Raw genomic sequence first — 16,206 nt, forward strand, 5'->3', positions numbered from 1 at the left:
AGCAAGGTGGCATTAACCCTTCATTACCCCATATCCCACCGCTACAGGGAGTGGGAAGAGAGTGGCCAAGTGCCAGAATAGGGGCATCTTCCTGATGTGCCTTTTCTGGGGTGGCTGGGGGCAGATGTTTTTACCCACGGGGGGGCCAATAACCATGGACCCTCTCCTGGCTATTAATATCTGCCCTCAGTCACTGGCTTTACCACTCTGGGGGAGAAAATTGCGCGGGAGCCCACGCCAATTTTTTCCGCCATTTAACCCTTTATTTCAGCAGCTACAGCGCTGAAATTTTGCACATACACACTACTAACATTAGTAGTGTGGAATATGCAAAAAAAAAGGGGATATGAGATGGTTTACTGTACGTAAACCATGTCTCATATCCTGTCGGGTTTGTGAGGGAGAAATGAAAAGCCGGCAATTGAATTACCGGCTGTTCACAGATATCGCGCTGAATGAAATCTAAATACAGAATATATATATATGTGTCTCAATGACATATATATATATATACTGTATATATGTTTTCCCGAACATTTGAGCACATAAATCCATTAGATGTCGGTTTTGCAAGCCTGCGCGAAAATCTCGCAGTACGGATGCCATACGGATTACATACGGAGGATGCCATGCGCAAAATACGCTGACACACCCTGACTACGGATCACTATTTTGGGAACATTTCTCCGTATTACGGACGTAGTACGGACGTATAATACGTGGCGTATTGTCTTACGCCAAGTGTGACTCCAGCCTTATCCTATACACTTCGGTTTCTCACCTCCCTGGATAGGGGAAGGGAACACATAAGTAAGGGTTGATAATAGAAGCATAGCAAGGCTTGTGACCCTGGCATCTCCACCTTCAGGAGTTATGCAGGGGACAGGGACAGATAGGGCACCCCTAGTTCTAGGGACCTGGTTAGCACCTACAGTCCCAAGGCACTGCGTGACAGACAGATGCCAACTGTGTATCACACAAGACATCTACAATGTGTGGTACGGGCTCATCTCCATAGCCAGCTTTATACACCGGTACCTGACATGTGACAAACTATGTTACATGTCTGGGAAGGAGCTAACTCATACAGATAATGCTCTCTCCTATACTTTTTTTTTTTTAGGCTTTGTACACACGTGCAGGATTTTTGCGCCAAGGCTTTCAATGCAAATTCCTTTAGATTCTGAAGAAAATTTTTTATGCTGTGGATTTACCCAAATTCATCAAGGGGGCCAAATTCACTGTGGAAATCTGCAACCTAATTAACTAGCTGTGTATTTGACAATTGCTTTTATTATCCTAATTGTATGTTTTAACCCCTTTTTTTTAAGCCCACAGTACTTTTTTCTTTGACTTATGCTGTCTATTTTTGTTTTTCTAGCTTGAACTTCAAAGACCCTGAAGCTGTCCGTGCGTTGACCTGTACGCTGCTGAAGGAAGATTTTGGCTTGACCATAGACATACCCTTAGAGAGGCTCATCCCCACTGTGCCACTAAGGCTAAACTATATTCACTGGGTGGAAGATCTGATCAACTTCCATGGTTCTGACAAAACAACAGCCCGACACGGGATTGACATAGGTAACATGGTGCTTAGATTCAAACTGGGATAACATTGTGTTTAACCTCTTAATGACCAGGCTACATTTTTGAAATCTGACCATTGTCACTTTATCTAGCAATAACTCTGGAATCTAGCCTAATGATTTGGAGATTGTTTTATCGTGACACATTATACTTTATGATAATAGTAAACTTAGATTGATATGTTTTGTGTTTATTTATAAAAAATATCAGCAGTTTGACAAATTTTAAAAAAATTAGCAATTTTGAAACTTTGAATGATTATCCCTTTAATCCAGATAGTCATACCACACAAAAACAATAGTCAATAACATTTTCCTCATGTCCGCTTTACATCAGCACCATTTGTAAAATGTTTTATTGTGTTAACATTTAAAAAGGTTTAAAAATGTACCAGTAATTCTTCATTTTTTTTTCGAGGGAATTTACAAAACTTTTTTTTTTTTTTAGCGACCAATTCAGTTTTGATGTGACTTTGGGGATCTTATATATTGGAATCCACCAAAAGTGATATCATTTTTATAACCACGCTCCTCAACGTATTCAAAATTGCTTTCGGGTACTTTATTAATCCTTCAAGTTCTTTTCAGGAATTAATACAAAGCAACAGGAATGAAAAAAGAATATTTTTACCACCTAAATGTTTCTAGCTTCTGAACAGGCCATTGTAGCTGGAAGACTTTAAGGTTATTTGGCCATGAATTGTCATCGCAAACCTCAGCACCACACGATCAAGATCTCTAGGTGCCGAACAGCAGTATTTAAGAGGTTAAACAACCATGGTTGATGCAGAAAGTTGTCTGTTATAGTGTACAGTTGATAATTGCTGGATTGTCACCTGTTGGCGCATGCTATTCTCTTATGTCGCAGGTCAGTTTTAAGTCGTATCGGTGATCATTAACGGGTTAAAATACTGGTCACCTCCAGAAAAAACACTTTATCTGCAGTTATAGTGGTAATGTGAAGGTTTATAGTGTTTAATGTAAGTCTTGTTGGCTAACTGAAGCAGCGGCTGCAGTGTGAATAAAACTTCATTTTCTCCCTGTAACCGCTGCTCCAGTAAGCCTGCCAGAAATTATTTAAACGCTGTTTACCTGCAGATTAACACTATATTTGCAGGTAAATAGCATTTTTTTTAGAGGTGATGAGTTTGATTCATTTGTTAACGAATAGGTCATTCTTTATTAGATCAGCATTGCTTGGGGATTTTCAAGTGTTGCAGTAATATTTGGGGTTTGCTCACCAATTCCCAGTATTTCAGGAAACGTCTGTTGTTGTTGTGCTCATTTGGCCTGTGTACCGCATCTCTCATTCATGTCCCTTCCTGCTGTGCTGTCTACACTTGCTGATGCTTCTTCTTGCTCACCATCTGCTGCATGAAGAGGAAACGGCAGATCTCTGTTGCTTTTGTGGGGTCGACAGTTGTTGCTGGAACTCTTCTAATTGATGATTAGCTGCACCCATGTGTTTGCTGGATCAGAGTATGCCCGCATGCAAATATTTGGATTGTTTTTATACATTAAGCTTTAATGTGCATTGATAGTTGTCAGATTTTCTTGTCTTGTTACCAGACCTGCTGTTTTGTGACATTGCTTTAAAACCACCCCACCCCTCCTAAAAAAAAAAAAAGTGATCTTTTTTTTTTCCAGTTTGTAAAGGCACCTCAGTGTGTATATACAAAGTTGCAATCTAGGATTGAAAATGGTCTACCCCAATGATATTATGTACTAGTATAGGTCATCAGTATCCGATAATAAGGTGTCCAACACTGATTTTAGCCGCTGAGTATAACCATTGAATGGTGCTGGACAGTGCGGCGCCAGCCACTATGTAGTGGCCATTGTCAAGAACTGCAGCTCAGCTCCATTGGATAGCAGCCAAGCTGCTGTTTCAGCCCCGCACACTGTTTACTGAAACTAATAGATGGGGGTGCGGATGTCAGAACCCACACCTATGTGATATTGATCTATGCGAAGGATAGACAGGGCAACCCCTTTAATAGTTGCTTCATTCAGGTGCAGTCTATTCATTCCTTTTCTGTGGGAATAGTTGAATTACAGGTGCCCTTTACTTCGACCCTGTTTATGCCAGCTAAAGGAGCAGAAATATGATGGCTAAGATAACTTGCTGTATCTTACCAATAAATGAAATGGATGTTAAATGGAATCTGTCAGAATTTTTTTCTTCTTTGCAATCTGAGAGCAGCATAATGTAGGGCCAGAGAGCTTGACTCCAGTGATGTCACTGGTCTGCTTTCTGCAGTTTTGATAAACCTATTGGTTCGTGAAATTCTTTAAGTCCAGCGGACTAAACAAATTGCTCCAAGCAAGCAGATGGAATGGGGAGAGGAAGGCCCTAACAGTAGGGATGGGGCACCTCCTGAACTCCAACCTGTGCCTGTCCCTAAACTCCCCTAAGGCCCTAAGTGGGTCCTACCCCCTCCCACCGGCATCTGATGCCTAAACCCTGTCTGTCTCCTCACTATTCCCTGGCTAGTGCCCTGGCTGGCAAGGACGCTAGCCTCAACAACAACAACAAAAAAGCAGAGAGGAAAAAGGAAAATGGAACTTAACACTGTCCCCACTGAGAAGCACCACACAGCTGAGGGTAGGCACCAGGACCACGAACTTCACGAACGCAGCAGAAGCACCACTGTAACCAGAGAGCTCTTAACTCCAGGCTGGGTCATCATAGAATACTCTCTCACCAGCAGTCAGCTGATGGGTCATGTGACTTTTTAAAGGATGGTGGAAGTGGTCACCACCCACATCAGCTGACTAGCAATCAAAGCAGCTGCCAGCAAGGAAACTGACATTTAACCCTTGCTGACCTCAAGGGAAAAAATCTACATTTAAATTATAGCGGAGCCAAAATGAATTGTGACAAAGTCCCTGTTTTCTCAGCTCTAAATGTATCAGTATTATGAATGCTGAGCTCTGCGTAACCCCGCCTACACCCCTGATTGGCAGCTTCCTGTGTACATTGTCAGCCAGCCACCAATCAGTGGTGGGGGCGGGGTTACAGAGATTAGCTGGACTGTCTGGCACATGAAACCTAGTCCTGCAGTGATAGGTTGGAGCAGAAATTGCAATGTAAGGCCGGGTTCACACTAGCGTTTGTGTACGCAGCATAGGGCTGCATACTTCTTACCTTCAGATCCGCATACATCCGCATCCGTCCTGCGTACCTAGCTTTTAACATCGTGTACGCAGGGACGTGCGTGGTCATGCTTTGTTTGCGGAGGTGTCCCCATGCAGCGTTTTGATGTGCCCGCCGAACGTGTAACCCAAATCTAGAAATATTGATAACAATATATATTTTTTCTCTATAGTATTTGATGCCTAATTTTAACCTACGGTATTTGTATTTTTTAGAACTTTATTTTTTATTTCAGCCTTACTAAGGGAAGAAAAAACACGAATTGGAAAATTGAGGTCTCAACTGCAAATAATAATGATCCCTTAAATACGGCTTAGTTTTACATGCCGCTCATGCAGACTACAAAATGAATTGTGCAATGAACAGGAATATAGGATTTCAGAGGACAGTCTAACTGGTAACTCATTATTTATAAATGCACTTAAATGGGACCTGACTTAATATTCACTGGTCCTTCAATTATCATTCTAAAGGTTCTGCTTAATTTAACACATTTTTCAAGTGGCAACAGGTAGGCATTGTCATAAAATAGGCACTGTCCTATTTACCTCTCCGGTGCTTCTGACGATCTTTGTTTATTTGATTGACTTTAGTATTGACATGTCACCTACTTTTGACTGCTGCAGCCAATCACAGGCCTCAGCAGTGTACAGCGCGAAACCATTGAGGCAAACGACTGGTTGCAGCAGACATATAGGTAGGCTGCTCATTAGCACTACAGCCATGTAAACAATGACCAGTGAGCAATTTAATCATTTAGTGCAGGATCTTTTGCTGTTTTATCAAAATAACTGTCACTGGTTTATCGCGACGGAGAGGCGCCGGAAAACTGCAGTGTATGATTTCTCCTACTCCTTCACGGATAGAAGCACTTCAGCTTCTTATTTAACGGTATCAATTTCTATAGGCAGTGCAGGGGTTAATCTTCTCTGAGATCTCCTGGAATGAAGGCTCTCAGCTGTGTGCACTGTTAGCAGCTCCCATCTCCTACATAAACTGTGCCCTGGCTAGCACTCATTGTCAGAGGTAGCTTTTGCTGCATGGCTGCGGGTTGTTGCTGGTAGTTATTGGAGAAGGCGTGTGGTGGATTCATCTGTGACTGTTGCTTGGTTTTGAGTGTATGATAATTCCCTTTCTTCTCCTACTTTACCTCATCCTCCTCTTCCCGGTACATACCTCTGTGATATGTGTGTATGTTTGGTATTTTTCATTACCCCTGTTCGTATTACCTTTTTAGTCTGTTGGTATATTACGGTACACTACTTCTCCCCTCTTCCCTGGGCAGAAGAAGGATACAGACCGAGGGCGGATTCAGGAGCTAAGGCAAGGTGCGTGGCCGCGGCATCTTCACCGTAAGAAGTAACTCAGGGAACAGGGCAAGCTAGAGCACCCCCTAGCGTTAGGGCCAGGGATAGAGCTTCTGCCCCTGGAACACCTGACAAGAGTCGTGACAATACCCTTTGCTAATGATTTTTAATCTTGGAAAACCCCTTTAATGGAAATCACTCCGTAAAGACAAACATATGACACCAGGAGAAACGCTTTTAAATAGCTATATATGTGTGTATATAATAGTATACTGCTCAAAAAATAAAGGGAACACTTAAACAACACGATGTAACTTGAAGTCAGTCACACTTCTGTGAAATCAACCTGTCCAGTTATGAAACACTGATTGTGAATCAATTTCTCCTGCTGTTGTGCAAATGGAACAGACAACAGGTAGAAATGAAAGGCAATTACCAAGATATCCCTTATAAAGGAGTGGTTTTGCAAGGGGTTACCACAGACCTTTTCTCTGTTCTTATCCTTTTTGACTGGTTTGGTCACTTTTGCAATTTGTCATAGCCCTCACCCCTAGAGGTACTGTTCAGTATCATGTGGCGGTGTCTACAACCCACAGAAGTTTCTCAGGTAGTGCAGCTTATCCAAGATGGCACATCAGTGCGAGCTGTCGCTAGAAGGGCAGCTGTGTCTGTTAGAACAGTGTTAAGAGTATGGAGGAGATACCTGGAGACAGGCCAGTACATCAGGAAAGTGGAGGGGGCCATAGGAGGGCAACAACCTAGCAGCAGGACCTCTTCCTTTGTGCAAGGAGGTGCAGTGCCAGAGCCTTGCAAAATTACCTCTAGCAGTTGATTAACATCCATGTGTATGCTCATACTGTCAGAAACAGACTCCATGAGGGTGGTATGAGGGCCTGACATTCACAAGTGGGTGTTGAGGTTACAGCCCAATACCTTGCAGTGCGATTGGCATTTGCCAGATGACACCAAGATTGGCAGATTCGACAATGGCACCCTATGGTCTTCACAAATGAGAGCAGGTTCACACTGAGCACATGTGACAGAGTCAGGAGATGCCGTGGCTGTGGGTCAGTAATAGTATGGGGAGGCATTTCTTTGGAGGACCTCACAGCCCTCCATGTCCTAGCCAGAGGTACCCTGATTGCCATTAGGTACTGGGATGAGGTCCTCAGACCGATAGTGTGACCATATGCAGGTGCAGTGGGCCCTGGGTTCCCTGACAATGCTAGGCCATATAAGGCTGAAGTGTGTCAGCAGTTCCTGCGTGGTGAAGGTATTGATGCTGTGCACTGGCCCGCCCATTCCCCAGACACGAATCCAATTTAGCACATCTGTTACATCATGTTTCATCCACCAACGCCACAATACACCACAGACTGTCCAGGGGTTGACTGATGCTGTAATTCAGGTCTGGGAGGAGATCCCTCTGGAGAACATCTGACACCTCATCAGGAGCATGCCCAGGCGTTGTAGGGAGGCCATACAGGCACGTGGAGGCCTCACACACTACTGAGCATCATTTCCTTGTCTTGAAGCATTTCCACTGAAGTTGGATCAGCCTGTAATTTGATTTTCCACTTTGATTTTGAGCACCATTCCAACTCCAGACCTCCCATGGGATGTTAATTTTGATTTACATTGATCATTTTTAGGTTTTATTGTTCTCAACACATTCCACTATGTAATGAATAAAGATTTACAACTGGAATATTTAATTCAGTGATATCTAGGATGTGGTATTTTAGTGTTCCCTTTATTTTTTCAGCAGTATACATGCACATATAGCTATTAAAGTGAACCTGTCACCCCGTTTTTTCCGTATGAGATAAAAATACTGTTAAATAGGGCCTGAGCTGTGCATTACAATAGTGTATTTTGTGGACCCCGATTCCCCACCTATGCTGCCGAAATACGTTACCAAAGTAGTCGTTTTCGCCTGTCAATCAGGCTGGTCTGTTCAGATGGGCGTGGTGTCTTCCCCCAGATCTTGCTTAGTTTTCCGTTGGTGGCGTAGTGGTTTGCGCATGCCCAAGTCCAGAATCCACTGCACAGGGGAGGGAAAAGAGCGCGATCTGCGCTATTCCCCTGGTGATCGGTGGGGGCGGCCATCTTCCTGTGGCCGCGCGTGCGCAGATTGAGCGCTCTGCTGCCCGGGGCTTCAGGAAAATGGCTGCGGGATGCCGCGCGTGCGCAGATGGAGATCGCGGCGGCCATTTTCCTGAAGCCGAGATGCGAACTCTGCTATTGAGGCTATTGAAGCATGGCAAAAGTAAAAAAAAAAAAAAAAGAAAAAAAAATGTGAAAAAAATATAAAAGTTTGAATCACCCCCCTTTCGCCCCAATCAAAATAAATAAAAAAAATAATCAAACCTACACATATTTGGTATCGCTGCGTTCAGAATCGCCCGATCTATCAATAAAAAAAAAAGAAGCATTAACCTGATCGCTAAACGGCGTAGCGAGAAAAAAATTAGAAACACCAGAATTATGTTTTTTTGGTTGCCGCGACATTGCATTAAAATGCAATAACGGGCAATCAAAAGAACGTATCTGCACCGTAATGGTATCATTAAAAACGCCAGCTCAGCACGCAAAATATAAGCCCTCAACCGACCCCAGATCATGAAAAATGGAGACGCTACGAGTATCGGAAAATGGCGCAATTTTATTTTTTTTTTTTTAGAAAAGTTTGAAAATGTTTGTCACCACTTAGATAAAAAATAACCTAGTCATGTTAGGTGTCTATGAATTCGTAGTGACCTGGAGAATCATATTGGCAGGTCAGTTTTAGCATTTAGTGAATCTACCAAAAAAGCCAAACAAAAAACAAGTGTGGGACTGCACTTTTTTTGCAATTTCACCGCACTTGGAATTTTTTTTCCCGTTTTCTAGTACACGACATGGTAAAACCAATGATGTCGTTCAAAAGTACAACTCATCCCGCAAAAAATAAGCTCTCACATGGCCAAATTGACGGAAAAATAAAAAAGTTATGGCGCTGGGAAGGAGGGGAGCGAATAACGAACACGGAAAAACGGAAAATCCCAAGGTCATGAAGGGGTTAAACATCGTTTGTCCTTGTATCATATGTTTGGTCTTTACTGAGCGATTTCCATTAAAGGGGTTTTTCCAAGATTAAAAAACGTTAGCAATAGGTATTTTGATATAACGGCAAAATATCCTACACTGAACCATTAAATTGCTCACTGGCCGTCATTGTTTGCATGTCTGCATTCCTAATGAGCTGTCTACATATACGTCTGCAGCCAATCGTTTGCCTCAGTAGTCTCATGCTGTACACTACTGAGGCCTGTGATTGGCTGCAGCAGTAGACTAGGTGACATATCATTATATGTGTGTGTATATATATAATATATATACGGTGAGCCTGTCTGAAATAACCCCCAAGCATTGCAATGAGTAGTCTCTGGGGGGTGGAATAGAGAATCTTGTCAGGATGGGTGATGGTGTTCTCATTAGTTTTTGAGGCTGCATCCTGTAGGCAATGTGCTGTGCCTTGTGTTCGCTGCTTCCACTGATCCAGCATTATTCTGGAGCATATGGACCGAGAGGAGCACGTAGAGCTGTGTGTTCATTACCATAATCCTGCCGCCTTCCCTGCTGTACAGAGGGTTAGATGTCGCATTTGGCTTCCAAACCTCCTAAATCACAGTTCACTGCATGTGCCGAGGCAATGAAATCAGCCATGGAAGGGGCAGCCTTCCCCTTTAGCACAAGCAGCCATGTGTGACAATCATCCAGGTTGTGCGTGCCTGGTGTATGTGACTCCCATGTCTCATCCCACTTGTCAGGACTGCTGTGTCACCACATCCACTGTGTCTGTGCATAAATTAACGAATCCCTGTCCACAAAAGGAGCTGACTGCACAATTAACAATTCTGATACCATTGATCTTTTTTTTTGAGATGAGAAGTTCTTCAGACAAGGTCATTGTGAGAATATACCCACTTTATTTTTTGTACAGTTAGGCTATGTGCACACGTTGCGGATTAGGCTTAGGAATTTCTGGTGCGGATTCTGTCTCTCCTGGCAGAAAACGCACCTGCGGATTTGTCGCAGTTTTTGTGCGGTTCCGCAGCGTTTTTTGCTGCGGTTTTCTTGCGGATTTGCTGCGGTTTTTACCCCTGCGGTTTTCTGTAATGGAGTGGGTACAAAAACGCTGCGGATTCACAAAAAAGCAGTGACATGCTACTTCTTTTAATCCGCAGCGTTTCCGCAAAGTGTGCACATTATTTTATTTTTCTCATTGATTTACATTGCACTGTAAATCAATTGCGGATCTGCAGTGTTTCTGCACCTCAAAAAACGCTGCGGATCCGCAGCAAATCCGCAACGTGTGCACATAGCCTAACAAAAAAATCAGCTTTTCCTGTTTTTTTTTTTTTTTTAAACGGCTTTCCATTATTTTTGTAATGAATATGAATAATATATACAATATTCATTACAAAAAAGGTAGAAAATGTATTAATTTTTTTTGATACTGTGCAAAATGTTTTTTTTTGTTTTCTTTTTTACGTTTTATTCACTTTTCTTTCACTTTTTTTGTAGTCTATCTTCTCAGTAATGGGCAAAAAATAGCTTTCTCAAAATAATTTTCCCTTTTGAGGTCTGTGCAAAGAGATTATCTGCTGAGTTTTTGGAAAAATGTTTTTGAGGAGTTTTGCGATTTGGAGGAGGATTTTGAGAGTTTGCTCTCAGTTTCTGCTCTATAAACTCAACGTGCACACATGTATCATGTGTATCATGACATTCATGTAAAGGCCCCGTCTCACATAGCGAGATCGCTAGCGAGATCGCTGCTGAGTCACAAGTTTTGTGACGCAACAGCGACCTCCATAGCGATCTCGCTATGTGTGACACGTACCAGCGATCAGGCCCCTGCTGCGAGATCGCTGGTCGTGTCGGAATGGCCTGGACCTTTTTTTGGTCGTTGAGGCCCCGCTGACATCGCTGAATCGGTGTGTGTGACACCGATCCAGCGATGTCTTCACTGGTAACCAGGGTAAACATCGGGTTACTAAGCGCAGGGCCGCGCTTAGTAACCCGATGTTTACCCTGGTTACCAGCGTAAATGTAAAAAAAAACAAACAGTACATCCTCACATTCCGGTGTCCAGGTCCCTTGCCGTCTGCTTCCTGCTCTCACTGACTGCCGGCCGTACAGTGAGAAGTGAGAGCACAGCAGTGACGTCACCGCTGCGCTCTCGCTGTACGGCGGCTCAGTCAGAGCAGGAAGCAGACGGCAAGGGACCTGGACACCGAAAGGCGAGTATGTACTGTTTGTTTTTTTGGTAACCAGGGTAAACATCGGGTTACTAAGCGCGGCCCTGCGCTTAGTAACCCGATGTTTACCCTGGTTACCCGGGTGCTGCAGGGGGACTTCGGCATCGTTGAAGACAGTTTCAACGATGCCGAAGTCGTTCCCCTGATCGTTGGTCGCTGGAGAGAGCTGTCTGTGTGACAGCTCCCCAGCGACCACACAGCGACTTACCAACGATCACGGCCAGGTCGTATCGCTGGTCGTGATCGTTGGTAAATCGCTTAGTGAGACGGGGCCTTTACTACCAAGATCAATTCACTGTGTCTATTCTTGTTCACAGTACCTATCTTATATGCCAGTGATAGAGATAGTAGTGAAGAAGGACATTATATCCCAGTGTGGAGATAAGGAAAAGCATCCAAGTCATGAGGGAGGGCAGAGCACACAGGCTGTTCTGTGCTTACTGTAGATAGGGAGATAAGTATATACTGAATAGTCAGAAAAGGGGTTGTGGAGTCTTGTATCCTGTGTATGAGTGTGAAGAAGAAGAATAGAAGAGGAGGGGGAATCACAACCTAAAACATCAGAGTCTGTCAGTACATGGCAAAAGAGAGCCCTCACGAACTGTAGAAGTGGAAATTACTCCAGAAGTGACGTTGCGCTAATACATTCTCTGTAGTGGAGACTGTGGCACCTTGGACGCACTTCCTGGATGTATTACTGGGTAGGAAAAAGACCACAAATATAAAAGTAGGAACAGTTTGAAAATTTAATGTCAGGGGTCCTGAGGATGAATGGTGACGGCAGCGTGACACTTTGTGCAACTCAGCTACTAACCTACCGTATATACTCGAGTACAAGCCGACCCGAGTATAAGCCGACCCCCCTAATTTTGCAACAAAAAACTGGGAAAACTCATTGACTCGAGTATAAGCCTAGGGTGGAAATGCAGCAGCTACCGGTAAATTTAAAAAATAAAATATATACCAATAGGAGTAAAATTAATTGAGACATCAGTAGGTTAAGTGTTTTTGAATATCCATATTGAATCAGGAGCCCTATATAATGCTCCATACAGTTCTTTATATCCCCATAGATGCCCCATATAATGCTCCATGCAGTTCGGGCCCCATAGATGCCCCATATAATGCTCCATGCAGTTATGGCTCCATAGATGCCCCATATAATGCTCCATGCAGTTATGGCCCCATAGATGCCCCATATAATGCTCCATGCAGTTATGGCCCCATAGATGCCCCATATAATGCTCCATGCAGTTATGGCCCCATAGATGCTCCAAGCTTGTTGTTATTTATTTTTAGAGCACCATTGATTCCATTGTGCTGTACATGAGAAGGGGTTACGTACAAAATACAAATATAAAATGCAGTGAACTAACAATGACAGACAGGTACAGAGGGGAGAGGCCCCTTCCCTAGCGGGCTTACAGTCTACCAAGGTTAACGCTATGTCTGATCCCAAACCATCACAGCTCATTACCCCAAGAACACCATCACTACAGTAAAACATGGTGGTTGCAGCTGTCGGGATGTTTTTCAGCAGCAGGGATAGGAAAAATGATATGAGTCAAGGGGAGGATAGATGGTGCAAAATACAGATATATTCTTCAGCAAAACCTGTTTGTCTGTCAGTAATTTGAGACTGGGGCGGAGGTTCACCTTCCATCAAAACAATGACCCAAAGCGTACTGCTAAAGCAGCACTTAAGTGGTTTAAGCTGAAACGTGTAAATGTTTTGGAATGGCCTAGTCAATGTCCAAACCTTAACCAATTGAGAATCTATGTTCACCAGAGTAAACCATTAGTGATGAGCGAGTGTACTCGTTGCTCGGGTGGTCTCCGAGTATTTGTAACTGCTCTGAGATTTAGTTTTTGTTGACGCATCTGTATGATTTACGGCTGCTAGGCAGGCGGAATACCTGTGAGGAATGCCTGGTTGCTAGGGAATTCCCACATGTATTCAAGCTGTTTACAGCTGTAAATCATTCAGCTATGGCAAGGAAAACTAAATCTCCGAGCAGTCACAAATACTCGGAGGACACCCAAGCGTGCTCGGGAAAACCTGAGCAACGAGTACACTCATTAATCACTAGAAACCATCTAACTTGAAGGAACTGGAGCAGTTTTGCCTTGAGGAATGAGCAAAAATCCCAGTGGAAAGCTCATAGATATTTATCCAAAACTACTTGCAGCTGTAAATGCCAAAAATGGAGGCTCTACAAAGTACTGACTTTAATGGGGTGAATAGTTATGCACGCTGAAGTTTTCTGTTATTTTGTCCTATTTGTTGTTTGTTTCACAAAAAAACAAATGTTCACAGTTGTAGGTATGTTCTTCACACGAACTGATGGAAACCCTGAAAACAAGAGTGAAATTCCAAATTTTGTGGTAGCAAAGTACAAAAAATTCCAAGGGCAGTGACTACTTTTTCAAGCCATGGTATACCGTATATACTCGAGTATAAGCCAAGATTTTCAGCCCACTTTTTTTGGGCTGAAATTGCCCCTCTCGGCTTATACTCGAGTCATACCCAGGGGTCGGCAGGGGGGGGGGGAGCGGGGGCTGTCTAAAAATACTCACCTAGTCCAGGCGCGGTCCCTGCAGGTCCCTGTCTTCACCGGCGCCGGCAGCAGCTTCAGCTTCTTACTGTACTCAGCGGTCACATGGTCCCACTCATTACAGTAAATGAATATTCGGCTCCACCTCCCATAGGGGTGGAGCTGCATAGTCATTACTGTAATCAGCGGGACCATGTGACCGCTGAGTACAGGATGAAGCGCTGCGGCGTCGGGGAAGCGGGATCTACACAGCGGCAGGACCAGGTGAGTATACGGGGAGGGGAGCGCAGCGCTGCGCGATAGTCACCTGCTCCTCGTTCCGGGCGCCAATCTGTCTCCAGCAGTGACGCTGAGGTCAGAGGGCGCGGTGACGTGGTCAGTGCACGCCCTCTGCTGAACGTCAGTGCTGGAGACAGATCGGCGCCCGGAACGAGGAGCAGGTGACTATTGAAAGTGCCGGGGGCCTAGGCGACGGAGAGGTGAGTATGTGATTTTTTTTTTTATCGCAGCAAATGGGGCAAGTGTCTGTATGGAGCATCTATGGGGCCATAACGTTCCTGCAGCACTATATGGGGCCATAACATTCCTGGAGCACTATATGGGGCCATAACATTCCTGGAGCACTATATGGGGCCATAACATTCCTGGAGCACTATATGGGGCCATAACATTCCTGCAGCACTATATGGGGCCATAACATTCCTGGAGCACTATATGGGGCCATAACATTCCTGCAGCACTATATGGGGCCATAACATTCCTGCGGCACTATATGGGGGCCATAACATTCCTGCAGCACTATATGGGGCCATAACATTCCTGTGGCACTATATGGGGGCCATAACATTCCTGCAGCACTATATGGGGCCATAACGTTCCTGCAGCACTATATGGGGGCCATAACATTCCTGCAGCACTATATGGGGCCATAACATTCCTGAAGCACTATATGGGGGCCATAACATTCCTGCAGCACTATATGGGGCCATAACATTCCTGCAGCACTATATGGGGGCCATAACATTCCTGCAGCACTATATGGGGCTATAACATTCCTGCAGCACTATATGGGGGCCTGTTATGATCCTTAGTGGTTGAGGATCACAAAATACTCCAGCTAAGTAACAAAACATAGGACAAGCTTTAGGGAGGTGGTAAACTGGACTGACCGCAAATCTGAACCTATCCAACACACTAGAGGTAGCCGGTGAACGTTACTAAAATCCTAGACGTCTCGAGCCAGCCTGAGGAACTAACTACCCCTAGAGAGAAAGAAAGACCTCACTTGCCTCCAGAGAAATAATCCCCAAAGATATAGAAGCCCCCAACAAATAATAACTGTGAGGTAAGAGGAAGGCACATACACAGGGGTGAAAGCAGATTCAGCAAATGAGGCCCACTAATACTAGATAGCAGAAAATAGAAAAGGGGTCTGTGCGGTCAGTAAAAAACCCTTACAAAATATCCACACTGAGATTTCAAGAACCCCCGCACCAACTAACGGTGTGGGGGGAGAAACTCAGTCCCCTAGAGCAACCAGCAAGCGAGGAAATCACATTTTAGCAAGCTGGACAAGAAACATGATGAATGCTGATAATCAAAAAATAAACAAACAAAAACTTAGCTTGTCTTGGAGAGACTGGGAGCAAGGTAGTCACAAGGAATCAGAAGAGCACTGAATACATTGAGAACAGGCAAGGAACTGAGTATCCAGGTGAGCTAAATAGGAAACCAACCAAGGATAACGAACCAGCTGATGCTGCCAACCTGCAGAAAGACAACACTACACAGTACCGCTTGTGACCACTAGAGGGAGCCCAAAAATAGAGTTCACAACAGGGGCCATAACATTCCTGCAGCACTATATGGGGGCCATAACATTCCTGCAGCACTATATGGGGGCCATAACATTCCTGCAGCACTATATGGGGGCCATAACGTTCCTGCAGCACTATATGGGGCCATAACATTCCTGCAGCACTATATGGGGGCCATAACGTTCCTGCAGCACTATATGGGGCCATAACATTCCTGCAGCACTATATGGGGCCATAACATTCCTGCGGCACTATATGGGGGCCATAACATTCCTGCAGCACTGTATGGGGCCATAACATTCCTGCGGCACTATATGGGGGCCATAACATTCCTGCGGCACTATATGGGGGCCATAACATTCCTGCGGCACTATATGGGGCCATAACATTCCTGCAGCACTATATGGGGGCCATAACATTCCTGCAGCACTATATGGGGGCCATAACATTCCTGCAGCACTATATGGGGCCATAACATTCC

At 44.4% G+C, this 16,206-nt stretch overlaps 1 protein-coding gene across 1 annotated transcript in view; it reads left to right on the forward strand.

Moving 5' to 3' along the window:
- Positions 1-16,206, forward strand: part of METTL16 (methyltransferase 16, RNA N6-adenosine) — a 106,302-nt gene that overhangs the window by 12,845 nt on the left and 77,251 nt on the right. Inside the window, exon 3 of the mRNA XM_077294411.1 lies at positions 1,382-1,581. Coding sequence (XP_077150526.1) covers positions 1,382-1,581 — 200 coding nt within the window. The remainder of the gene's footprint in view (positions 1-1,381; positions 1,582-16,206) is intronic.

This window comes from Ranitomeya variabilis, chromosome 3 (genome assembly GCF_051348905.1).
Source record: "Ranitomeya variabilis isolate aRanVar5 chromosome 3, aRanVar5.hap1, whole genome shotgun sequence".
In the NCBI taxonomy this organism is placed as follows: Eukaryota; Metazoa; Chordata; class Amphibia; order Anura; family Dendrobatidae; genus Ranitomeya; species Ranitomeya variabilis.